Source organism: Cinclus cinclus, chromosome 1, assembly GCF_963662255.1.
Source record: "Cinclus cinclus chromosome 1, bCinCin1.1, whole genome shotgun sequence".
In the NCBI taxonomy this organism is placed as follows: domain Eukaryota; kingdom Metazoa; phylum Chordata; class Aves; order Passeriformes; family Cinclidae; genus Cinclus; species Cinclus cinclus.
This window is the reverse complement of record NC_085046.1, coordinates 33708552-33735655: the sequence shown is the minus strand read 5'-3', so window position 1 is coordinate 33735655 and position 27104 is coordinate 33708552. Positions and strand designations below refer to the sequence as shown.

The following is a 27104-nucleotide window of genomic DNA, read 5'->3' as shown; positions in this document are numbered from 1 at the left end:
AGAAAATGTTCATGGAATCATAGAATGGTTTGGAAAGATCTCCCTCTGAAACAGGCAGAGACACCTTCCACTAGACTTGGTTGCTCAAAGCCCTATCCAAAATGATCTTAAACATTTCCAGGGATGGGGCATCCCAACAACTTCCCTGGGCAACTTGTGCCAGTGTCTTGCCACACACATAGTAAAGAATTCCTCCCTAATATCTAATCCAAACCTACCCTCTTCAGTTTAAAGCCATCACCCCTTGTCCTATTACTACATGCCCTTGTCAAAAGCCCCTCTCCAATGTTCTTATAGGCCCCTTTTAGACACTGAAAGGTGCTCCCAAAGCCTTCACTTCTCCAGGCTGCACTGCCCAAACTTCCACTCTACCTTCATAGGAGAGCTGCTCCAACCCTCTGACCTTCTTTGTGGCCTTCTGCACTTATTCCAACAGGTCCGCATTCTTTTTATGTTGGGGATTCCAGAGCTGGACACAGTCCTCCAGGTGAGGACTCAGGAGAGCAGAATAGAGCGGGAGAATCATCTCATCATACTTTCTGGCCCTGCAGGATGCAGCCCAGGACATGTTTGGCTTTGTGGAATGAAGTGCACATTGCCAGGTCATGTCAGACTTCTCATCCACCAGCATTCTCAAGTCCTTCTCTGGAGGGCTGTTTGCAATCCAGTCTCTGCCTAGACTGTATTTGTGCCCGCCATTTCCCTGATCCATATGCAGGACCCTGCACCTGGCCTTGTTGAACTCCCTCAGGAATGCACAGGCCCATTTCTCAAGCCTGTCAAGGTCCCTCTAGCTGGTGAACTTTCCTGCCAGTGTGTCGTTGGCAAACTTGCTGAAGGTGCCCTCAATCCCACTGCCCAGGTTGTCGACAAAGATGTTAGTGCCACTCCCAACACTGATGAGCAACTCTCTTCATATTGTGATCATCCATAATAAAGGACTTCAGAACATACTGGATCAGATAAACTACTGATAAGAAGTTGGTAAAACTACTCTACCTCCCAGGTACTAGAGAAAAGTACAACAAATACATGAGGAAGAGTGGGTGTTCTTTCTACAAGCTCCACTTATTATCAGGACATCATGTATTTTGTCTGTAATACACAGATGGTAACATGACAATGACAGTGAATTGGAGATGGGAAGAGTTAATTTTGGGGGCATTCTTCACTAGGTCAGTTCATGCCTGTCTGTCATGAACCTGGACATCAAAACCAGGGACAGAAACTCCTTTATTGTGTTGAGAAGAAATCCCTTCCGCCTCTATGGAAGAACAGGGAAAGTATCCCAAGTTTTTAAATCATAGGAAACAACATATGAAGTGGTTTAACTGTCCTAACTTCTACTGAAGCCATCAGAGTTGAATATGTACAAAAACAGGCCCTACAGAATAGGAGTAATTTTGTCAGAAGATACTGAGTGGAATCCCTATGGGACACCAGTAACTCCTGGCTTTCCAGCTCTTCTTGACTGCTGCAAGAGTTAAGCTCTCTCTCTACCTCAAAGGGTCACAAAAATCCTGAGATTTTAGCAAACAATTAATGAAAAGAGACCTGCAGCTAACTGGACAAGTTCACACAGCAGAAAGCAATCGTTGCATTGTATGTTACTAGCAGGTGGTTAACCCTAATATTTACTACTTGTCAGTTACAAACATAGTTTGATTTCTTTGTGGGTGACCAGTGCTTTTCATCAATAGCTATTAAAAGTTTTTGATAACAACACAATGTCCATCACTGCTTTGTTTCATAACAGACTAAATCACATATCTGTTGACTTTGATAGATTAGCCATATGAAATTCTTATATTTAATACTCATTCAGATTAATCTTGATTTACTGCCTTAGAAAATTTCTACTTGAATTATGCTGGTGAATGATACCAAGACAATTTTTAGTCATACACTTAAAAAAGCCTATGTGTTTGATTCTACCAAATCAGTCTCTAAAACTGCAATTTATTGGGGAAGATGCTTATCTTCCCTTTTCACTCCTCTTCAATGCTCACTATTAGTTTGTTTATGTCTTGGTTACAAGGGAGCTTCCACAAATCTAAATTTGTGGTATTATTCATGATGGCAGCTTGTGTGGCATGAGTTTTCAGAATCATCATCTTAGGTAGGAACAACTCCTCCTCCACTGAGTCAACTCACAGTGAGTTAATTCCTTTGATAACACCAGAAAGACAGTGGAGAAATTAGAAGAATAGTAAAATGTGAAGTAGCTATTCTTGAAACAGGTGGACCAAATGAAAAGCAGCAGTTTTCCAACCTTCTAAATTATATGTTGACCACAGTGAACCTTGAAAATATACTGTCGACTACCATGTGTCCATGTTACTATTCTTTTTTTAGGTATCATAGTTCTATGTTTCAGCATCTCATGACTATGCAAACTCCATTTACAAACTCCAGCTTGAGTGGAGTGTTGAAGTAAGAGAAGGCTTCTCTCCACATGGTATTTGTCTGGAAAGGCTTTGTCTTTGCTTTGTTTGCTTAGATGTAAACTAAAAGGAGTGGTTTATACATCCAGAAAAATACAAGTGGATGAGAGCAAAACATCAGAAAAATATTAAAGTGAACACATAAGAAAATTACTAAAATAAACTGCAAGATAAAGATTGTTTTCTCGACATAAATGATGGGTTCTCTGATACACAGGGCACCGGGAACTAGCTCCGAGTTTTCATCCTTTAAGGAAATAGCACTGATTTTTCATACACTAACCATTCTACTGCATTTTTAGGATTTGCTGTTCTTTGGTTTCCACAGTAATGCTAGGAACATCCTTACCTGCAATACAGGGCTAGGCTTACTCTTGTGCACATGCTTGATTTCACAGAGGTAACAGCTTGGGACGGTAATCTGTCAGCAGGACCAGTGGAACCACTTATGTCCATACAATTCAGAGTCTCATGCAGATTCTGAGGCTTTGCTTAGCCTCACTTTGCTCAAAATTATTAACAATATTGTAGAATCTTGTAACTATAGAAAAAAATATTAATATGTAAGGGGGGGGGAGGGGAAAAGGAGAGCCTTCCTGACAAGCGATCTGGCATTTTTTCTTTTAATTTTAAATAAAGCTGTCTGTGAATTTGAGCCTAGGGAGACCTTCATTAAAATCAATTAATCAGTCAGCCTCTCCGCTGAATAGCTTTCTGGAGACAAAGTCAAAATAGGATTTGGGAGCGATGTGCGTGTGTGCGACTCCCGTGTAACTTTTCTCCCCAGGGCCGCAGTCTCACACCCCTGACCCGGCTCAGCGGGAGGCGAAGACGGGAAGGATCTGGCACGGGGACCTGCGACCGGCAGTTTATCGGGAAGGGGACCGTAGCCCACCCGGCGGCGGGGGAACCCCGGCCCCCCGAGCAGGTGCCCGGGGCCTGCGGCTCGTCGCCGAGCAGGTGAAGGTTGCGCTCGGTGGCCTCGGCCCCCATTGCGGAAGGAGCGACCGCCCCTCAGTTTAGGGACCTCGGCAAGGGTTGGTTGCTCCCCGCCCCGGGAGGGTGGAGGTGACGGCCGCGTTAGGAGCCAGCTCCCGGCGGCTGGGTGAGCCCCCTGGGGCAGGCGCCACCTTCCCGACCCCAGCAACTACCCCGAAGCATCTCCCCTCGCCCCGCCGGCCGCGGGAGCAGACCCCAGCCCTCCGCTGCCTCCGAGAGGCTGAGGGGGAAAGTTATCCCCGCTGCCCCGCGCGGGGCCGGACGAGGCGGCGCGGTGTCAGTCCCCCGGCGGCGGAGGGCGGCGCGGGTGCCCTGCTCCTCCCGCCGCCGGCGGCCGCCGCCGGGGCAGCACAGCTGTTACAGAGCCGCGCTGGTCCCTCCTCCCAGCTGCGGCTGCCTCATCTCCCCCCACCCAGCCCGTCCCTCCCCTCCGCCGCTCCCGACGCTGCTGCTGCCGCCGCCGCCGCCACCACCTTCTCCTCCTCCTCCTCCCCACCCCCACCCTCTCTCTCGCTCCCCATCTCTCTCTCTCTCCGTCCCGTTCCCCCCCTGCCCACGCCTCTCTCCGCCCTGCCGCCGCCGGCCCTGGCAGAGCAGGCACCGCAGGGGGATCTCGATGTAACACCATGACAGGCATCGCCGCCGCCTCCTTCTTCTCCAACGCCTGCAGGTTCGGGGGCTGCGGGCTCCACTTCCCAACCCTGGCAGAGCTCATCGAGCACATCGAGGACAACCACATCGGTGAGTGCCCGCGGGGCCGCGGCCGGGGCAGGGCAGGGCGGGCGGGGGCCGCGTGTGCGGCGGCGGCGGCGCGGGGCGGGGTGGGGGGCACAAGGTGCAGCGGGAGCCGGGGCGCGGCGGCCGCCGGGGGAGGAGGGTCGGCGGGCGTGGAGTGGCAGGAGCGGGTCCTGCGGGCGACGTGGAGCGCTCTTCGGGGAGGCGGCGGCGTGCGGCGCGGCGGCATGGGTGGGTGCGGGGGAGGCGTGCAGCCAGCCGGCCCTGGCGAGGGGGAGTTAGTTTGCATTGGCAGAAGGGAGCGCAGGAGCCCGGAGGAGGAGGCGGCGGTGGAGGAGGGAGGAGGACGGGCACAGCACGCCGCCTGCTGCTTCCGCCCCGGCGCTGGCTGTCAGGGCTCCGGGGAGGGAGGGAGCCGCCGCCGCGGCAGCCATTCCGCTTCCTCCTCCTCCTCCTCCTCCTCCCGCCGCCGCCACTGCGTCCTGTCAGCGCTGTTGCTAGGTGTGGCGGGGAGCACGGGTCGCGCTCCGGCCGCCGCAGCGCGGGAGGCGCCTCTCGCCGGAGGCACCGGCGTGCAGGAGCCCGGGGCCGGCGGAGCGGTGGGCGTGGAGGGAGCGCCCGGCGGAGGGGCCGGCGCAGCCCCCGGGGCCGGGCGGGCGGGAGAAGAAGGCGGCCACCCTGAGCCGCGGAGCCCAGGCCTGGCCGCGCCGGAGCATCACCTGCGGGTTCCCCCCTCCGCCGCCGCCCCCCCGCTCCCCTCCGCCGCCCGTCCCGCCAGGGCCGCGGGGGCGGGGACGCGGCGGGGCGATGACTCGTCAGTGCCTTCCCGGCGCGGGCGCCTCATGGGCGGCGGGCGGGAGCGTGCGCAGGGGCGCCGGGGCCGCCCCTCGGCGGCGCGGGCGGCGCCCAGGGGAGGAGGGGGCGGTGCGGCTCCCGGCCGGCCGCGGGCGCCAACTTTCCCTCTCCCCCCCTCCGGCGGGACCGGCCTGCCCGTACCCGGCCGGGCCTCGGGCGTGCTGCCGGAGCTCAGGGTCTGCCGGCCAAAGCGTCTCGTCCGCAGCCGGGCACGGCACTGCCGCCTCCCCGCACCTTCCCGCCTCGGCAGGTGTGCTCCCTTGGCTGCTGCGCTGCTTGCTTGCCGTCTGCATCTTCCCGGCTTTCTCTTTTTGCTAATAAAATATAGCGCTTAAGCTATTAAAAAACGAGCTACTTCTTTGAAGCAGACCAAGTTTTAAAACTAGGGGGGAAAAAAATCAGAAGTTTTAAGTACCTAGGGACTAAGTGTTTCGCTAGAAGTCTGAAGAAACAGTGCTGCTGCAAAGCGATGAAGCTAGCGTGCATTTCAGTTTATTGAAGTTTTAATAAGCCTGCCTGAATGCCTGAAAAAAATCACTGAAGCTTAAGTTGTGAGTGTAACGTTACATTAGTGTAGCGTTATAGGTCAGCAAGATGAAAGGTGTGGTTCTCGTAATTATCACGATGCCTAGCATGAGGTAACAAAACCACATACCGCAGAACTCTGTAGTTTATGACTCGACATAGTGCAGGCACAGCATTGTGATATTGTTGGGTTTTTTTTAATCTCAGATTCTTAGCTTTTCCTACACCGTGCATCACATTATACCAGAAAAGCTTACAGGAAATAGTTCTCCAAAATGAAAGTTCATAAGTTGTCTTACGTGTCCCTTGAGTGAATTATCAGCCCTTAGGTGCCACAGCCCAAAGGGTGTCAGAGAAGATATAGTCCTGCCCACATGATCTGTGCATTGCTGTTTGAGTCCCAGTAAGCAGTTCTGAGACTTCTTCACAGAGAAGACAACTTTATGCTGAAACTCTGTAATTTTAAAAATAATTATATTTTTAATTCTCTAGCCACTATTCATTACTTTTTTCTTTTCTCAAAGTTAAAGCACAGTGGGTTGAGCACGCACACATTTAATACAGCATGTCATTTGCCAAGACTTCCAGGACACACGTCTGAGGCTCTGCACGTAGTGTCACACACAAGCAGCTGATTTGAGTCCAAACTGCTGGAGTATGACATAAGGTTGCTCGTGCTTAATTTTTTGTGTCTCGCCTCTGCGTGACAGCAGGTTGAACTAGGCCTGCTTGTGAATACAAGTGGCAATGAATGTGAATACATGTGGCAATATTATGTTACCTGTGTGAGACACTGGGAAAATCAGCAGGGAGCTGAACCAGTGACACTGCGTATGGTTCCCAGTTCTTACATGAAGGCTCAACTCTATGGTTTGGTGTGTGCAAGGAACTCCTGCCACAGCCTGAAGGATGATAATCTATGAAAACTTGCCAGCTAAACACTCAGACGAAAGGTGATTAACCTTTCTGAAAGCTACCGGGAAATAAAGGACTAAACGTCTGAATAGGATCTTATGTTGGAATTACTTTCTCAGTAAGATGATGCAAACAGTGTCCAGCTTTTGCCATCATACAGGCCTAGAAATGTATGCTGAAATGTGTTGCTATAGAAATTGACTGTATTTTTTGGCATACAGAGTGAAGAGTAGCACACCATGTAAAAATAGATTGCTTTGGACATTGAGCGTGTGCTGCCGGAATAAAGAAAACTTGATTGAGTTATATTCCATTATTAGTTTAAACTGAAGTGGGTGATTGCTGGGCAGACAGGGTTGCAGCACAGATAACAAACTTGATGCTGCACACAGCTGTGTGTGGGGAAGTGTATATGGCACAGGCTTTAGGTGGTCTGGCTGCTGCAGTGCTGCTGCTCTGCCACATTTCATGGGATGGATTAATTGTTCACATCATCAGTGGAGTGTTGGTAGGAATGTGGTTGTTGCTCAGAGCTGTACTGTGTATGTGGAAAGTGGGAGCAAACCTTAATCAAGTGATTTTTTTTTTTTTTTTTTTTTTTTTTTTTTGGTCAGCCTTTGGAAAATAAAACTCAGCATAAGGAAACAGGAGAAAAGAGGCAATGGGAAGAAAGTGATGCACAGGAATTTTCACCTGACCATGAGGAAGTACTTCTCTGTCATGTGGGTGGCTACTCACTGGTACAAGTTGCCCATAGTGATTGTGGAATCTCCCTCACTGGAGATGCTCAAGAACCACCTGGATGCAGTCCTGTGCCATGTGCTCTAGGATAACCATGCATAAGCCAGGGAGGTTGAATCAGCTGACCTACTGTGGTCCCTTCCAACCTTACTTATTCTGTGATTTAGTGAAATGGTGTTGTGGCATTCTGGAGGCATTCTTGAGCGATTCTACAGTTGCTTTCTTTGCTTTCAATACTAATGAATGATCATGTTGTAATTCAGCCTACAGTGGTATGATTTGGGTTTTTTTTTCTACCTACATCTTAGTGACCAAGTAAGAGCTTACCAGTTACTTGAAAAAGTGTCAGTGCATATAATCTGGGAGAGCTGTGGCCACTGGATGAAGTATTCAACCCCGAGGTGGTGCTGGGTGCACATCAGCTGCTTTTTGGGTTTTGCATTTATAGATCAAAGACCCGTGAAGAATTGGGCTCACTCGGAAGCACTGCTCTGGGGTCTTTCATAAAGCAGGCCAGGCCCTACTGGTGTCCTCTGCAATGAGACTATGTTCTGCAGTCTGTAGCAATACTACTGAACAGTGTATTCACATTTGCTGTGGCTCACAGCTGGAAATGGATGTTGATTTGAAACTGCTGATTTGTAAATACTCCTCTGTCAGCTTTTTCTACAAGCACGTTGTCCAAGCAACCTGAAGTGCTGTTACCTTTTCTGCAAGTGTGCTGAGAAGGGGGGCATTTGGCCAGCCTTGCTAGGCTGTCTTCGCCTCTCTTGGTTTTGTCTGCTCTGACCCCGTCCTTGCAGGTAGTTCAGTTGACTTTTCTGACATCTCTAGTCCATGAGCAAAAGGCCAAATTTACTACAATTAGCCAGTTTCAGACTGTCAAATGGAATGGACTCAATTCCCTTTAGTAATGTTAAGAGAGGAGGAAAAAGACCCTCAAACCCACCAATTTTGAACTGCCAAGTATTCAGCTGTGGCAAACTTTATTGCATTTCTGCAGTCCCATAGTGTCTTCAGCCATGATGTTTGGACCAGCACAACTGTTTCTGAAAATATGTTTAAATCTTCTGGGGCATTTTGTGCTGCTCATAGAAGTCCAAGAAGTCCAGAGGGTTACACCTTTGGTGAGGTTTCTTTTATTTTTTTTATTTTTATTTATTTATTTATTTATATTTTTTTTTTTGCTTTTCTTCCTTTTCCCTCAACTAGCTTCCCCCTCAATGTACTTGCAGTTGAACCACATCCTTTAGAGTGGTGATTCAGGTAGCTCCTTAGTTGCTAGGATGAAGCTTACTCTAATGCCCTGATGTGAAGGACCAATATTCAAACTGAATCTCTTCACCAGGTCTTAACAACATTTATTTATTTTAATTTTTGCTTGGTATTTACAGTAAGACACTTTAAAATTGGGTGAGGTTGCTGTTTGTATGAGACACTGTGTGGTTACTTGGTTCATGGTAAGTGCTGACAGGGTGTATGCACCTCTGTAGCTCTTTGGCTGATATAAGCAATCCTGCTTTTCCTGAGGCTCATCGAGTGTGGAGGAAATACATGTGAATTAAATGAGTGTCCATGTGGTGGTGGGCTAGAAGAGGTGAAAGAGCGGATAGGAAGAGATACAAAACATAAATCTGGAGACACTCTTACTTGGAAGTAGAATTTGGTAATTGTATTTAACTGAAACTACTAGAATTTGAAGGGGGAAAAAAAGACCATCTGCTTATACAGTAATTGCACACAAAAAAAAGATAATCAACTGTAGCTGAATATTTCATTATAGCTCTGCAAGAAGTCTCAGTGCTGGATAGCTTTCAGTGGAGTGTTTCTGAAGTGCTGTTGGAACTGGGAGCTTTTCATCAGGCTTTTCTGATTCCCAAATACTAGAATGAGTCCTGCAACAGAACAGTACTTGCTGTGGGAGCAGAGGCAGTTGCTTTTGTAAGTGGTAGTATTAGCAGGAAAAATAAAACTTTCTTCATAAAAGAATAATTGCAGAAGACAGACCAAACTCTTGCATATAAAATACTACCCATCTGGAAAGGTCATATGGAGGGAGAAAGAGGCTTATGAATTTCCACGTCTGGTGGTAGCTTTGACATCTGCTGCCTTCTAGTGACTTCAGTTCTTAATATTATGCAGTCAAGGAGCCAGATTCCCCAGCAAAGAGCTCAAGTAGTTGAGTAAGCCATTGGCTGAATGCATGTACCTTTCTTAAAGTTGTCCCTTTCAATATTTTCTCAGAGATGCTAATAATGGTGTGGTGTCCTCACTTTGATAGTTAGAGGTGTTGAATGATGAGCTGGCTGCGAGCACTTGCTAAGATGTCATTTGGTACTGCTAAAATGTGGGCTTTGCTCCTCACTGCTGTGTTCCCCAGACTTCCAGCAGCATCTTAAATGAAGTGCAGTCTGACAGAGGTGACAGCTTCTATACTGGAGCTGACCACATGATGCATAAAACAAGCATAAGAAGATCCAATTGTTGAATGTTGCTAAAGATGAGGATGAGGGGCTACGCAGCAGCAGCATCTATGGAAGACCTGGAAAATCTAAGTCTGCATAACAGATTGTGTTCACTTAAAGCTGAGCTCTTCACAAGAGTGTGAACATCATTTAAGTGGCTGCCATCATGTAACTTTCTCTTAGCATTTACTCAATGTGTAATTTAACATTTGGAGTTGACTCCGGCTGTTTTGAAAAGGTGGTAGATCTTAACCTGAGGCTTTTTACACCAGGAGTGATGTGGCAGCTAAGTACATGGAGTGCTCTCATCAGCGTCTGGAAATAGAGGACAGACCCAGTAATGTGCATGAATGTGTGTCCTTGCAAAATAAACAAACAATTAGGTGTGTTTACCTCAGCAGGAGTACTAATTATTGTTCAGGAAAAGCAACTTCCCACATCTACAGCTACATTTCACTAAAGTTCATCCTCTGCCCAGTACTTCTGCAACTGTAGTTTTTATTTTTTATTTAAAATGCATTTCACAGCAAAGGATCACTTTTCCAAGGATGTTGGTTATTTGCTTTGCAAATTGGTATGGTGAGGGCCCTTCTGTCTCAGGAAGGCATTTCTGTCAAATGAAATTTTTTTTTTTACTAAAAGATCTAATCAGCACTTTCCCCCCCACATGCAGTGTTGAGCAGAACAGGTTTTTGGATAACTTTGCGTTTACAAGTATAGCTTCTTTTGCTCTTTGGGTTTGAATATAAATTGTGATGAATTGTAAATGTGACTCTTGTTACAAATTCTAGAATACATTAATCGTATGGAAGAAAATGGAATTATCATTAAACTTAGACTAAAACATAATTTTTCATACTTCTGTGACACAAAATTATTTCTCTGAATTTACCAAGTATATGGAGAATAAGATAAAAAGTGTTTAATGATGTGAAGCCTGAGTCATATATTTTCTGGGAAGGAAGGACTGAAAGCAAACACCTGTGAACATGTTGCAAACTGATTTTTCATTTTTAAGATTGAAGGTCTCACATAAAGCTGATATGGATCTTTCCTTTTTCATCTACTTGCTGGAGTGGCTTTGGGTGAGGCCCATTGCAGTGCTGTATCCATACGACTGGTAGGGATTGTTCCTCTTGTATGCCAGCAGATCTACAAAAGAGCTGGAAAATGAAAACCTGAAGAAACATCAGGTAACTTGTTGCAGTGGCATTACACTTCACTTGTATAGGGCATGTTTACCTTTGTGGTGAAATGGATGTTTTCACAGCTAATCTCTAATTCTTATGAGAACTGTAAAATAATCAGGTGGCTGCCAGTTAAATTATCTTTTTTCACTTCATCATTTCTCAAGGAATACGAAATTGTATAAGAAAATATAATAATTGTGTTGTAAAAGATAATTTGAGGAAGGGGTGATGCCAGAAGATGAAGAAACATCTGTTTAATTTGAGACAATTTAGCTACCATTTCTTCCTCTTCTAGAATATAATGCAAGTGCAAACAAGTAATCAGAAATATTTTGTGTCAAGTTGCAGAATACTTTAATGCAGAAGAAGGAAGCACTATAGGCCTGCTGCTTGCAGTGTACATTTTATGTTGCTCCTGAATGTGCTTTTTTTTTCTTTATTTGCAATTATTTTTCTTGAATAAGCTGTTTTTCACTGAGAATGAATTTTATTTATCTCTAGTAAGCACCAGTTATTAATAATTTGGATGATAACCATCTAAGAAAATAGCTACTCTATACACTTTGAGAAAGGCAGAGACAAAGATTTTAGTGTTAATTTGAAGTGGTGACAATTAGAGAATTGGTTTGATAAATCAGCTGTGTTTAATAATAAAGAATATTTGGTTTTAAAGGACTATCTCAGTGAATAGCTTCACATTAACAATTAAACAACCAATTCGTGTTAGTATGTCTAATTCTATCTTGAGACTTTTAGAAATGCTTTGGGAAAGTACCTACAGTTTATTGCACTTTAGTTACAAGTTGATGGACCAATATCAGAACTGTAGAAAAGAAGAAATGTTACAGTTTATGGTTTAATGATGTTTTCTTGGCTGTTAATATTTGTGTCCCCAGAATTCTTACAAGGCTCCTTCTTAACTTTGTGCTGTGATAAACAAGGGCAATGGAGTATTTCACCAGAGATGCTGATGATACTGCACTTGTTGTGTCTCATAAGTGCACAGGATGGAGTATATTACTACTGTGCAGTTTCATTTCAGACACTGTAATTCATTAAATTCATGAACTAACTTAAATACAGGTATTAGTCATATCTTTTTAATGTTCTGTTTTGTGTTACAAAGGGTGGAGTAGACATAGAAGAAGAAATTTACCAGCTTAAGGGAAAAATTGAATGGTATTTTGAAGCAAAGTTGATCAGTTCTTTATGGACAAAGAGATTAGAACTTGATCGTGGATGAATTTTGAAACATTTCTTCTGATTTTGACAAAGATTTCACTGTGTGCTAATAAAGGCCATCTTATTTTTTTTTCTTATTTTTTTTTCTTTTTGCAAGAAGCGGAGCACTTTCATTTTGAAATACTGGCACTGCTGAAACTGGTCCAATAAAATCCTTTTATAATTTTAGAGAATATTTGGACACTTCTGAGATACCTGCCCCAAGTGCTTTGTGAAGCTTGAATAAGCTATAAATGTTCCTTATGGAAATTAATTTTTCCCATCATATTTTGACAGATAGTTAATACTCCGTGAATAAAATTTGAACCTCTAAATACTCCAGTATGAAATGGAAAGGAGTATCACCTGTTGCTCCAGCAGTGTGTAATGTAGTCTCTATATTAGTTTCTGGGAATTATCCCACTAGAAGTCATAACCCAGAAGCAGGAAGATGGTACATTTAAGATGCAAGAGATCCAGTTTCACTGCTATGAGATACATGAATGTTAACTCAGCCTCTTGGGGCATTCAGTGTTGAAAATTACACTAATTATTTCAGTCATTCATTGTGATGCAATCCTGCTGTGTATGTTCATCAGAGTGTATGTATCAGTGCTGTGGAAGTGACCTCAAAATTTATTTAAAGGCTTCACGTAGACTTGAGGTGTTTGCCTGCTGGCCGGTGAAAGCTGCATACCAGTTTACTGAAGTCTACCCTCGCTTTCTTTTTCTTCAGATCAAAGAACTGACATTGATACAAGTAAATCTGATTAACTTTTAGGGAAACCCTTGAAGTTGAGGTGTTTTTGTAGCAATATGTTGGAGAAGTGTTACAGCTTCTGTAACTTGTTGGTTTGAGGAGAGTCTGCTGCCTTATGGTTATACTGGGTTAACTTGGTGATGTGAGAGTTGTTAAGATCTCAGTTTTGATGCAGAAAATAACAGTGAACTGTGCACATACTCCTCTGTATTTCAGTTTGGGACTGGAGAGCTTTTCTGTTTATCCTGTTAAGCTCTGGGGGTATCTGCAGAGCCTTTCTCCTGAGGAATCAGGTTTTGATTGTCTGAACCTTTTTTTTTTTTTTTTTTTTTTTTGCTTCTGCATAGAGTAGATTATGGAGAAAGATGTGTTAAAAAAACTCTAATGAAAGCCCCAAATAACTGCTTTTTCCAGTAAATTTGTTCAGGCCATATTGCAAGAGCTTCCTGCTCACTTAATAGGTATGTTAATATGAAGAAGACGGATTTGTGGAAGGGGAGTAAAAGATTTCCACAGCAGTGGCAGCACAGAAAGGGAGGCTCAGAAAGGCTCAGAAGTATGTTGCTCTCTGTGCCCAGGCTGAGGCTTATTCATCAAATGCAGAGTGCCATGGATGTGGCAGCATGGACCAGGCAGCTGACAGTAACAAATTCACCAATAATTGCTTGAAACTACTTTGATATTTGGAGGACAAAGGAAAGATTTAATGTGTTTAAAATAAAATTTGTGGTTGCAGATCCTTCCAGGAAGGAACTAGGAAAACTGTGGTCCTTACTGTAGTTATAAGTGTTCAGCACTCCATGAAGCAAAGTAGTGGTGTGGTGAGTGAGACAGGTGGGAAGGTAATGTTACATAGAAGTTTTTGTATATACTTTGATTTCACAGCACTTCTCTAGGGAGTCTTAATTTTCCTGGGCTCACTGTGAGCACTTGCAGTATTTGAGAGAGGCTTTCTAGTTGTGCTGTAGGACTCTTTGCACAAAGTCGTGGCACTGGTAATAACTGCGTTTTGTTTTTACCTTAGAAAATCTCATAAATTGACTAAATACTGTCAATAGATAGATGAGAAATGCTGACACTGTAGCTGTATCAATCCTCATGCTTTATCTTCAGCAGCCATGCTTGGTAGGGCTTCCAGACTTTGGTCTCTGACTTAGGAGGGCTGTCTAGAGACTGAGCTACCTGTGCCTAGTGTTCTCATTTCATGTATCCAGAATAAGCCCTTTCTTCCTGGCAGTTTTTTTCGGTGTTTTTTTTTTCTTTTTTTTTGTGGGGGGAGATAATTGTGAAGAGCCTGCCATCAGAACAAAGCAAATACTTGATCTTTGCTGACAGTTACCATGGGGCAGTTACAGAGGGCTCTCTTTAGACCAGATTGAGTGGGGAGATAAAGTCTGTGTTGGATACTCTGAGCTGGCATGTAGTTATATGCCAGGGAGTTTTTGTGGTTTGCTCAACCTGCTTCCAGAGCCAGGGTAAATACCAAGTGCTTGTTCAGGTATGTAACAATAATTGAATGCACAGGATGGAGAAAAGATATTTGTTGCTATTACCTTCTGTGGATATTTTTGGTTGCACTCTTGTATTTTAATATTAAGTGGTTGGATTTTAATAAAATCTAAAAAAAAAAAAGTTGTCTTTGAGCAGCCTTTACCCAAAAAGTTTTACTTCTGCAACAATTTTCATAACTCTGAGTTAGAAATAATTGTGAAAGAGATGGGCAAGAGGTTCCATATCTGAATTGTATATGTGGCCTCAAGTGTATTTCAAATATTGAAACAAATATAATAAAAATGATATGCATTTATAAACTTAATCAATATTCTGGAGATACACTGATTTAACTGATAGCTGTGTTTTTTCTCTCAGTGGTGACCTGACTTCTTCCTTTGTTTCTTTTTTAAGTAGGAAATGTAGTTCCTGTAACACTGTCACCCTACTTCTACTTGATCCCTCTGACCTCAGAAATGTAGTAGGTGTACAGTAGTGAACCTTTCTGTTCCTGCTAATGGCAGGAACAGAATTCCTGCCACAGGATTTCGTACTACCACCAAACATTCCTGAAGTGAGGGAATGCCTTTTCTCTGACCCTACCTATATGGGAGCCATAATATCTGCATTTGGAAACTAAATCCCTTTGCTCTGCCCCACAAAGCACAACCCCTTAATAATAGAAAGGATTGGAGTTCTGCCTGCAATGGTGTAAGTGGCTGCTAAAAACACTTAATACCTCATGAATTCAAGATTGAGCACAAACACACAGTTTTGCAATTGCTTGTTCTGTAGTAGCAGGTGTGCATACATATGGAAAGCCTGTTAGTATTTGCTCATAATCTCTATGGTGTTGTGTGACTAGAACCATGACACAGAATTGAGTATACAGCTTTCTAGAAAGTATTGTCAGCTTGCGTGGTGTAATAATTTAAAATTTATTATGCACTCATTGTATACCATTAGACTTGCTATATTGATAATTAGGGACAGTAATTCATGCTGATCTTTCTGCATGTAATTTAAAAGTATTTGTTGTAATTGAAGACCAGGTTCATGTTTCTTTCAGAAGCCTGCAGAGCTGCAAGTAGTTAGGAGAAGAAGAGAGAGCTGAAGAGAGGAGGTTGGGAAGAGCCCGCGTATTAGTTCCATTTTGGGAAATCGGTACAAGATAGTAAATTGCAGAGGTAGGAATTAAGAACCCAAATCTTCCAGTATCTGTACTTTGGGGAAAGACAGTTTTGAGGGATTGTTCATCCTTTCATGATTGAGGAAACATCATACAAACCTGGGATTTGAATTAATTTTTTTTCTTGCCTGTGTCAACCTATGGAGCAAAGTTGGACCTTTACATCTTTCTTTTGTTCTATACTACTATTCAACCCCTCTCATCACCTGACACTTCTGCTTACCTGTCAAGCCCTGTCTGGTGGTTTAAGGAAAGGGATCATAAATCCCATATTTGCATGGAGGGAACTCTGCTCCAGCAGTGTTTAGCTTTTGATAAGGAGTTATGTGCAGCAGAGCATTCTGCTGCATGTACATACAGACCTCAGATTGTGGTGCTTGGTGCCCCAAAGTGGTTTACCCTTTGCACAGAATGTATCCACCTGGAGAGGTGTTACACGTGCATTCTGTGGTAGAATTGGTGGGTGCCTGATTTAGGCTTTGTAGGGAAATCATAAATTGCCTACTGTTCTCTTACTGCTTTAAAAAAACAAAGTTTAAAAATCTCCATCCGGTGTCTATGCTGACCTGCTGCTCACCTCCTGATTGTTCATTCTGTTCTTTTCTCCTGTTGCTCCACAGGTGAGTGGTTGATGGGAGCCTTTCTCATGGCTGCTGCTTTTCTGTCCAGGAACCACTGAACCGCTTCATCCTGTAAAGTCTCAAAGCCTTCTTTTTTTGTGAATGCTGATTGTTCTAATTTATTTATTTTTGGTCTCTGTAGAGCAGGTGTAGCTTAGGAACAGGACACTAAACATAGGCATGATAGGATATACCGTACTTGTATTGTTCAGGCCTCTGTATTAACCATATAAATACAGAAGGTGCCTTTCTAAGAAAATGAAGAAGCAGAGTATAGCAAGAAGATGAAAAAATCTGAAAGTGAAGCAAGGGAGAAAAGGAGTTTGTGAAAAACAAAGGAGTCTGTTTTCTAAAATGAGGTCTTGGTTGGGGCTTTTGAATCTCATAAGATGGACAGTTACCTGCCTGAAAAGAAACCCTGTTTTTTCTTGCTAGGCTGACACATGTCTAATTCTGGAACAAGCATACGGGCCACTCTCTTGCTCCTGACTCACTTTGAGGTTGAATGCTTGGGTTTGCTCAGGCAGTCTGCTTGAGGCATGTACTTGATGAGATTTGGAGCTCTTAATGGATGTTTTAAGTATCCTTAGTTCATTGCCTACCAAGTCCTTATCCAATTTATCCCAAAAACCTTTTTTGTTTATATTACTAAATGCATCCTGATATCAGATCAATTCTATGGGTTATTGTAGCTGCCTTTTCAAGATACCTCAGTCCCTCTTTTGAATTTCCCTCCTTTCTTGTCAAGATCATAAAGGTCTTCCTTTCTGGGTACCCTTTGATTGCTTTCTACCTTGTTGTGGGTAGGTAGCTTAGTAGAACAGACTTGTTAATGACAGCTTGTTTGGGAGGCAGTCTGTTTATGTGGACTTACTCTGATTTCCTCACTGTGGCTCCATTGAAGCTTCCCTCCTTTGAACTTCTGGTGCTAAGGTATCAAACATCTTGCATGATGGCAGTTTTCAGAGTCCAGTAGGCAGGGCTGGTAATAAGCACTCAAGAAAGCAAATTTATTGTTTTGAGTCTGGTCTGTGGTTTGTTTTTTTTTTTTTTCCTGACATTTTATGAAGAGCAGAATATAAGCATTAAGACCATTACCAGAAGGTTTCACACTTGAATTTGGGTAGATACAAATCTGATTTGGATTCCTTTCCAAGACACTTTCATTTCACAGGAGTCTGAGACAGCCCCCATTTGAAAACACATTGAGCTGTTCTGTGTTATGTATTTTTAGCCCCAAAGTGACTTAGAGCGTGGCAGAGGAACTGTTTTCTCTGTGTCCTTGCAGTGAAGTGGAGGAACATATGTTGTTGATTGCTAGGAAGATAAAGCTGAAATCTCACAGTGCTCCTGTCTCGTTGCTCTCTACTAGTTGGTATTGTGTCATGATTGTGTGGTAGGATTAGGAAAAGGATTCCTACAAACAAAAGAGCTACTGAGTAATCATGTCCTAAGCAATACGAGTTTACATGGGCAGAACATACTTCTACTTGAGCATATATCCTTGCAAGTTCCATGAAACACAGCTTGCCCTTGTGATACCTCATGGTGAGACATCATATGGGCAAAAGAGACCAGATGATGCTGAGACACCAGCATGGTTTGGTGCCTCTGGTTGTGTAGATGATTGCAGGACTGTCCATCCCTAAGCAAAACACAACTGTTATATTGCTTGGTTTGTAACACTCCTATGCCTCTGTAGATACACAGTTTTCTTTACTTAGAAAGGGAAAACCAGTGATTTGGGGGATGACAGCATGTAGCCTGGTTTTGCATAATCATTTGTAAGTACTTTCATAGGGGGAGTTGATATTTAGGAAATGCTGACCTCTTCACCTTCTGAAAACTGGTGTTCTGTTGTGGTGTTGTATTTTGGTCCTGTGTGCTTTTTATAATTGTCACAGTAAAACAAAATGGATCCGTGGTGCTAACATGTAGTACTTTTGCAGACTAAACTAAGCCTGACAGCTCTTCCCACCTGGTGGCCTGAGGAAAGAGAAGTGATAGCAAGAGGTAGATCTGAGTGGAGGCATCTCCATCCTCCCTTCTTGGATGCTGTTTCTTGGGATAGCACAGAGGAGAGCACAGAGCTGTTTCTACACTGGAGAATGTGTTTAAGAGCATGCATTCCTAGTGATTTGCTGGACTTGTTAATGTAGTAGGAATTTGTCTAGATGTAATTTTGTTTCTGATGCTTAGGCTATGTTGTAAGGATGTGACCTTATGAGAATGGCTTGAATAACACTTCTGCTGTCTTGGGCAGGTGCAGAGTTCAGCAGATTTTCTTTTTTTTTTTTTTTTTTTTTTTTGGAGGAGGAGGAGAGCAGAGAAGCCTCTGTATGTTTGCCTGCCACAAAAATGTAGTAATGATGAGATATGCTGTGAAGTGCATGTGCATCAATTGTGTTCAGGTGCTCAGATAACCACACTGATGGTCCCAGTTTATGGAGTTTGATAAGCAGTACAGTGTTATTTTTTGGTGCTTAACATTTGGTCTTGAATTTGAGAATCAGCTGTGGACATTTCCTGAGAAGCAAGTTTCTACATGTTTTGTGATCTGCAAGTCTCATGCTGAGTGTGCTTACATGATTGGGGCTGATTGTTATCAGTTCAAGTTTTGAGGCAGCATCATATACAGAGGTCCTCTGATGCAGAGTAAGGATTTTCAAATAAATACAGTGTTTTCCTGGTGATCTACGCTTGTGCTGCCAGCGTAATGATGCTATTTTGAACTGGTTATAGGATAATGAAAACACTGTTCCATGTTTCTTCAGTGTGGGTTACCAGCACTGCACTCCAAATTTAGCTGTGAATGCAAGGTGTTGGTATTAAGTTTCCCTTTTGATCATATATGCAGTGTTCATGAAGAAATAATCTTGTCAAAAATGAGGTCTAAAAGTCACCAGTGCCTCATCACTGTATAGAGATTTCTGCGTTGTTTCCAACTTCTATAGCTTCTGTGCATCCAGTTTTAAAAATACTTGAGCTGGATCAAGGATTAGGAGTCCTGTATGTTTATTTGCTATTTCCATCTGCATTAGTTGATTGTAAGTGAACAGATAAAGTATTGTCTGTGAGAGGTAACCAACACTTTTCTGTCTATATATAAACCACAGAGGAAATGAATCTGTTTATTAAATGCCACATAGAAGTGGAATTTGCATATTTTTGTCTCTATGTAACTGTGAACCAGCATTACTGGTACAGATTCTGTTTAGTGGGGTAAGGGAGAGAGTCCCTTTGCAGAGCAGATTGGAATAAAATCCAAAATTTTTTTACCTACAAGGTGCTAAAGGGTCTGAGATTATATAAGAACTGTGTTACTTGTTCTGCTATCTGATTTCTTCCTTCATGGCAATTTCATTTGGTTTAACAGATCTGGAACTTCTAGCTTCAGTAGTGATACTGTAAAGAGTAAAAACAAATTAAAAATATAATAAAATGTCAACTCTATGTGATGGTTTTGTGTTTGGGGTGTAGAAGAAGGGGTATTTATGGTTGTTTTTTTGAAATCTCTGCCATCTCTGCCTTTTTTTGCAGAATCTTTCTACAGATCCTAAAACTGGTGAAAATACTAATTCTCGGTTTTTCTGCATCTGTCCATGTCAGTGTCAAAGTGAAAAGATTGTTCTAGTTATTGGTCTGATTCATGAGCATTCACCTTGACTTAGGTGGGAGGAGGAAGAGAATCCAGTATTGTGAAAGAAAATGTTTGAGCTCCACAGTAATAAAGTAAACATAGCTTGCACTTAAGCAGGAAGAGTGTTGGTGGATAACAATGGTAGAATTACAGTTTAATTGGTTGACTGTAATAATAAGCATTAGTGTTTGGCAATGTGTTATTTCCATTTAGAAATGCAAGGATTAGATGGCTCAGCAAACCATGGAGGAGGAGAACCAAACCAGAGAGGTGAAACCAGTCCTGGGCTAGTGGCAGGGCTGGATCTTCTCCTCCTTACAGGAATTGTTGTGAGGTGCCAGGCAGGTGTGTGGGCAGGAAGAATTTGTGCACATAATTTGCAGCTCTCAGAAGCAAAACCTTTGGATGATCCATGGCACTTTTGGATGGAACATGAATGATTTCTCTGCTGCAAAGATTCTTGTGAGGCTATCAGGAGATCTAGGCTCATAAATAAGTCTATACATAAATATATAAACCCAAACATACACATGCATGAAGGATGTTTATAGTTCCTTTATGTAAATATCTGTAAATATCATGTAAATATCTGACATGTAAATAAATATTTTGGTTTTGGTAAGAGACTGAAGTGAAATTTCCTGTTCAAAGAGGCATTATCACAGAATTCAAAGATGGGGTTTATTCTAGAGAAGTCATTAAATGCCTTCTATTTCTGATATAGCCTTTTTCTTTTTTGTTTGTTCTTTTTTTATTAACAGATATAACTATACTCTTGACATTATTTTTCTATAATTAAAATCATGCTGCTTAAGCTTTTCTAACTATCTCAGGTTGCTATCTATCACCTTGGTTCTGAAGGAGAAAATCTTAAACAGTCCAGATATGTGGGCAGGTGAGGAGAGCCATAGATATTTACCCCAGGAGCCATGTATTTTGACTTCTAAGCTTTGTGTTGTGTCTGTAAGCTTTAATTTCAGAGCATTGTCTGTGAGACCACTTCTGACTTCATTTTTATTCGTTGCTCTGTTTATTTCTTGGTGTCTTTTCAATTTCATGTTCTTGTATTTCTTTAGTTTCTATTTTTTCCTTTCTTTTTAAATTTTCCTATTCCAAAGTTTATCTGATTAGAGGTTTTGATGTGGCAAACATTGAACAACTTTACTATGCATCATCTGGCTACACTAGAACTTGATGACTCTCTTACACATTTTTACTTGTAGTTCCATGGATTTGGCAGTAAATCACTGACTTTTTGACATTGTTAACCAGAAGCTGCTGCAATATATCATTAATAGTACTTGAACCTGGCTTGAAAAGAAGTAATTTTAAAAGTCGTGTCTTGAAGGAAGAGGTGGGGAGTAGGAGAGAGAAGTACAGCACACCAGTTCTGTGAACACAAGAAGAGTATTTTATGTAGCAAATAAAACTTCTGAGACTGTCAGAACAGCAGGAGTGTGGTGAAGGCAGGTATGCACAATTTCAAGAGGGATGATGGCTTCTCAGAGAAGTGCAAAAATGGCAGTGAGTTAGAGGTCAGCAAAAGTAAACTGCCTCTCCCTCTCTTGTGAAGTGATAGGATTTGCCTTCCATTGTGTGTGCTTGGACCAGTACACTGTGCCAAAAATAACCCTAGGAATGTGAGCAAGAGATGGGCACTCTAGATGGGTAACAAGGCAATGTTCCTGAGTCTCTAATAAGAGTCTTAGGAGTACTTTGTCTCTTTTTTTTTAATGATCTGGGATTATATTTGACTCGCAGTGACAAAAAGGTGGTGCTGCCAGGTTGTCTTTGCCTAAAGAGAAAAACTGCAAGTAGAATTGATGAATAAAACATAAGTAATGGTGGGGCTGAGATTTTAGAAAAAGTCCTATTTCCTGCAGTTAGCAATCCTGCTTCCTCTCTTCTATTTTGTTTTTAATTTCCATGCTTCATGTATCCTTTCAGTTCTTTATAAACTTCAAGAACTGAGCTAAATGGAGTCTTTGATGCTGGGGTAAAGGATTACATTTGCTAGTAAGAACAGATTAGCTAGTTCTTTTAAAACAGAGCTGTCTTAAAAGATGTGAAGAGGGCTTTAAACTAAAGTTGGTGGGGGAGGGTAACTTCCATCCATCCTACTCCTGCCAGTTTGATGCCAGTGCCAGCAAATGATGCTCAGAGCTTGGAGATGGATTGCAGGTCAGCAGGAGAGCTCCTGAAGAGCATCACAAAGGAATTTTAGCCACTCCAGGCATCAAGCTGGCTTCATTGTATTGACACACTGGATGGAAGGAGGGGATGGCAGCCAGAGTGACCTTGACAGGCAGGCCTGTGCAAACCTTGTGAAGGTCAGGAGGGTCAGGTGCCAGGTCCTGCAGATGGGTCAGGGCAATCCCAAGCACAAATACAGTCTGGACAGAGAATGGACTAACACTAACCCTACTGACAAGTACTTGAGGGGGTGTGGGTGGAGGAGAAGCAAAACATGGCCCAGCAATGTGCACTTCAGCCCAGAGAAACCTAAATGTGTCCTGGGCTGCAACAAAAGCAGCGTGACCAGCAGACCTCTGCTCTGCTCTGATGAGATCCCACCTGGAGAGATGCTCTCAGCTCCCCAGCTCAAGAAGGATGTGGAGCTGCTGGATTAGGTCCAGAGGAAACCACAAGGATGACAAGAGGGCTGGAGCACCCTTCATATGAAGACAGGTTCACAGAAGTTGGGGTTGTTCATTCTGGAGAAGAGAGGGCTCCAGAAGGCCTTATAGCACCTTCCATTACTAAAGGGGGCCCCTAAGAAGGCTAGAGAGGGACTTCTGGCAAGGGTGTATAGTGATAAGGTAAGGGGTAATAACTTTAAACTGAAAGAAGGTAGATTTAGATTAGATATTAGGGAGAAATTTTTTACGACGGGAATTATGAGGCACTGGAATAGGTTTCCCAGAGAAGCTGAGGATGCCCCATCCCTGGAAGTGTTCAGGCCCAGGCTGGATGGGGCTTTGAGCAGCCTGATCTAGTAGAAGGCATCCCTGCTCATGGTGGGACACCTAGATGGTCTTTAAGGTCCCTTCCAACCCAAAGCATTCTGTGATTCCTGAATGAATTACTTTTTCACCCAGAAAGTAGTGCCAAGTTCAGTTGCCAAGTTGATAAAGATCAAAGTGGGCACTGTTGTAGTGTGCTTATGCTTATGCACACTAAAAAAAAAACCACAGGATAAGCATTTGCCTTTCTTAGATGGGGTAGCAGGAAAGGAGTGTATTTGTAGTATTTGATTAATTGAAAGAGGTGCTGAAGCTATTTAGTCTTAAATCAGATAGTTTATCTTATAAAAGAAGTTATAGCAGAAATCACAGGCATGGATGTACTGTAGTTTCTCTTTGTATAAATTAAACCTTATTGTGGTCTGGCTGAAGGTCCCCAGGTAGAGTTAAAAAATGTCATGAGCACTGCTCATGAGTATTTACTTTAAGTTTGGTCCCTCCCAACCCCACATATTCCCAACCTTTTGCTGAGAGCATGAATAGTGATTCTGAGGTTGTCTCAATCATGAGGCAGGACAAGGCTTCTGTGTCACCATTCTGTTCCTGAGCAACACATACAGTCAGAGGTGTGTTGGATATATTTTTTTTTCCTTCTCTTAAATCTATAGAGGTTTGCCTACAAGATGAAAAAGTTGATCTGATCTATTAAGAAGACAAACTGTTTAAAAATTAATTTTCTATGATGTTTCCAAATCTTATTCAAATACCCTGTCTAAATCTGAGCTAGTTCTTCTTCTCATCTTTTTTTTATAGTTTTCCTCTTTCCTGTTTGAGCATCGAGTTTACCATGGTTTTTGCACTTCTCTTCTGCGTATGAAACTCAAGGAGGAACATTTAGCTTCACCTGCTCTGGTCTTTAAGGGTGTGATGAGTGGTAATAAAACCTTTCTGAATTTAACTTTGACGTCTGTCATTGTTGGAAGTGTACTGAATTGAATTCTCCTGTTAAGCATATGTGAAAGGCAGTTACATGTATAGCTACGGACTTAAGGCATTTTGTTCAGAATAAAATTTTGTTTTGTTTTTTCTCCTGTAAAAGTAGTGCCATTGGTTAATATAAGGTGTTTTAATTTTTGCAGAATATGGGGATCCTAGTGTATCATGAAGTGTGAATAAGTGTACTCTTAATTTTTAGGAATGTCCATACGACCTCACCTAAGGCTGAACAATTATTTTGCGAATTCCTATGAGACTGTTCGTTTCTATAATAGTCTCTGTACAGAAGTAAAGGCCAGTTGGTTCCTTGTCTGCATTCAACTAATTTTAGCTGATTTTTAAGTTTTAGTTGTTTCGAATCTTTGTCTCTGGAACTTTATTGGCAGTGATAGCCCATATGGTGTAGAATAACAGATAACTTTTTTTGCACATCTTGCCTTTGTTTTATTTACATGGTTTCGTTCTGTAGCAAATGTTTCTTATGTTAATGAGCCTTTTCTCCATGAACTTGTATGCTGCATAAGAGTAATTTATTTTAGTTCCCAACTACAAGTGTCTTGCAGTTCGACAACTACTGCTTCATCTCTTTCAGTCACTGTCACGGGTATGAGCTCCCAACCTCTAATACCAGGGTTCTGAGGTGAGAACCCAGTGGAAATGATCTTTCAACACACAGCTGCCATGTCACATACCCTGGTGGTATTTTTTATGCTAAGTCATTAAGTCAGTGATGTAGGTATTTCAGATTTGTTTTTCTTTAGCGTTCCAACTAGAATCATCCTTTGTAAAATGGGGTCATCATCCATCCAGTTAAAGATATTCCTAAGATCAAAGAATATTTTCCTGTATGTTCAGTTATAGTAACCTACGGTCAAATAAAGTTACTTTTTTAGTGCAGTAGATTCTTGGTACTCAGTGTAACTGACCTTTGCTTCCAGATTGTAAAAGTTGCTTGAAAGAATGTATTAATAAGGAGAGAACAGTATTAATTTTCATGTGTATATACTAAAGGCACTAAAAGTGCCTCTGGAAAGTTTCCAAACAAAAATAAAATAGTTTCTGAATATTTTCCAAAAGTCTGCATCTCCTTGTTTCTCCTATCAGAAGCTGGATTTGAATGGAGCAGCAAATGTGCAGCATAAGGGTGAAGGATTAGTGAGGTAAGGTGTAGAGCTCCTGCTGCTTTAGGCTTTGCTGTAGAAAACCAGCTCATATGTCATCAGAATGCATCTTCAGACATAAGCTCTGCCTTTAAAACTGCACTCTGATTCAAACACAAGTTTGAACCTTGTCTGGCGCTTGTCTGTAGAAATTTGTAAGCAGTAGGGTAGCAGGCAGGAGTTGGCATGGGAAGATGAAGTATTCTTGCCTGTATCTTCCTGGGGGAAGGTTCCTGTTTCTCCCTCTTCTTACCCCTCAGGCCAAGTCCAAAACTCGCTTTCAACTTTGTCCCAGAATCATAATTTTGAGATGGGACTGGCATTTTTAGACAGGTATGATTTGTGCTTAATATGGATGTAAACATTTCACTGATTATGTCTTCCCAGTCCTCAGCTGTCATGCTTGTTGATTACTTGGAAATTCTAAGAAAACTTTTAGGATCTGACATGGCTAAAATTTGCAATTTGAGGATATAGGGGGGAGTGGCTTATGTTCTGTCTAAAATACTTTAAGTAGCAACTCTAATCCAGGGTAGAAAAAATAATCCTCAACAGGCCTGTAACCCTATTAAGAAGCTATGCAGTGGACGAAGAAAGTGTTTCTGCTTTTCTTTAAAAACATAGCACCACAAAAGATTAGGATGTAGCTGGTGAATGCTAAATTGTTCATTTTGCTCTGCTGTAGCTGGTGCTGTGCAAATTCTCATTGTGTCAATGTGCTGGATTAGGATGTATCACAGCAAGCTATCAAGGTACCTGTCTGCATCAGTATGGAAACTAAAATATCTATTGCCAAAGATAAGTCTGTGTGGTGGCTGTAGTTGTAAAGAGGGTAAGTCTGGCTATGTGCTTTGTGCTGAAGGAACACTTCATCTGTTCTCAGCTTCCCATTGACTTTTGGTTAACTGGTGGTAAATCAGCCTGAAATAGTGCACATTATTGTAAAATAATGCACTTCAGTACCCGTATTGCGAAATGCTGCAGCAAGAAGAAACATGTTAACATCATCTCTGAAGTGTCTTCTAAATGTTTTAGACAAATAATAATCTGGCCCTGTGTGAATGCACACCTAAATAAGGTGTTTAATCCCAGAGTTGATGAAGTTGCAAAGAACAAACTTGTAAACTCTGGGAGTAATTTATAATCATTCCTACCCCCTTCCTCCTGTTTTCCTTATGTAAGAATTGCAGGTAAAAGAGACAAGAAAACTTGCAAGCTGCAAGTGGATTACAATCTTTACAGTCTGCCTGTGCTATATGTGTAATTCTCAAGTTCTGTGACTAAGAAATAAACCAGAGCTTTCCACCTATTGTCCTTGCTAGCAATACAAGAAATAGCATTCAGGTACAGTTTATTGTGTTGCACTGTTGGAATTTTGCATGCAATCCAAAAGGCTTTACATTTTTGTCTGTTTTGCTCTTAAAGCAGGAAAGAATGAGATAATGCAGAAGGTGATTCTCTCTCCAATTTTCATTTCCTTCTGTCTTTGGAAGGTTTGTAATAATGTTGCTGTGTACATGCAAATGATGTTAATCAGGAGATTTTGGTGTCAGCTTTGTCAACGTTTACATTCACTTTACACACTGAATTTGCATTTGAAAAGGCCTGTTATAATCAACATTTAAGGGATAACGTAGTCAAATTTACATTTGATTGAGTAGAAATGTTAAGTAATTTTAGCTGAGCTGTTGCTAGGAAACAAGCCAATGTTTTTGTATTTTTTTTTCCTTAATCCATACTGTCTTTCTATTGGCAATTCATCTGGTAGTACAAGAACACCAACACCCAAACAGTATAACTTACATCTTTACTGTATTTCTGGATTTAAAGCTTTCCTACTGGTTATAATGTGAGGTGAAGTTACGGAGAAATTATCTTGTAAATTGTCTAACAGTCATCCATGGCTACTTTTTGTGTGTGTGATCAGAGGTAGGATCAGCTGTTTGACTTTTTAAACAACCCATAAAATCTTTATCTTCTCATGATAAGCTGTCTCTTTGGAAGTACACTAATGCACTTCTTTTTCTGTGGTCGATGTTTATAATGTTAGTCACCATTCAAGGAACGTCATGCAACTGCCCAAGAATTCAGCAGAGTTTTATGTGTGACCTCTCAGGGTTCATGTAGTACACTGGTTTTGCCCCTATCTTGGGTGATCATTTTGATAACTGTGTTATTTTCATTCAAGTGGGCAA

The 27104-nt window shown here is 42.2% G+C and overlaps 1 protein-coding gene across 1 annotated transcript in view; it reads left to right on the top strand.

The window, feature by feature from the left end:
- The first annotated feature begins 4069 nt into the window (after positions 1 to 4069).
- Positions 4070 to 27104, top strand: part of JAZF1 (JAZF zinc finger 1) — a 181496-nt gene continuing 158461 nt past the window's right edge. Inside the window, exon 1 of the mRNA XM_062495981.1 lies at positions 4070 to 4184. Within this exon, the coding sequence (XP_062351965.1) occupies positions 4070 to 4184 (115 nt within the window). The remainder of the gene's footprint in view (positions 4185 to 27104) is intronic.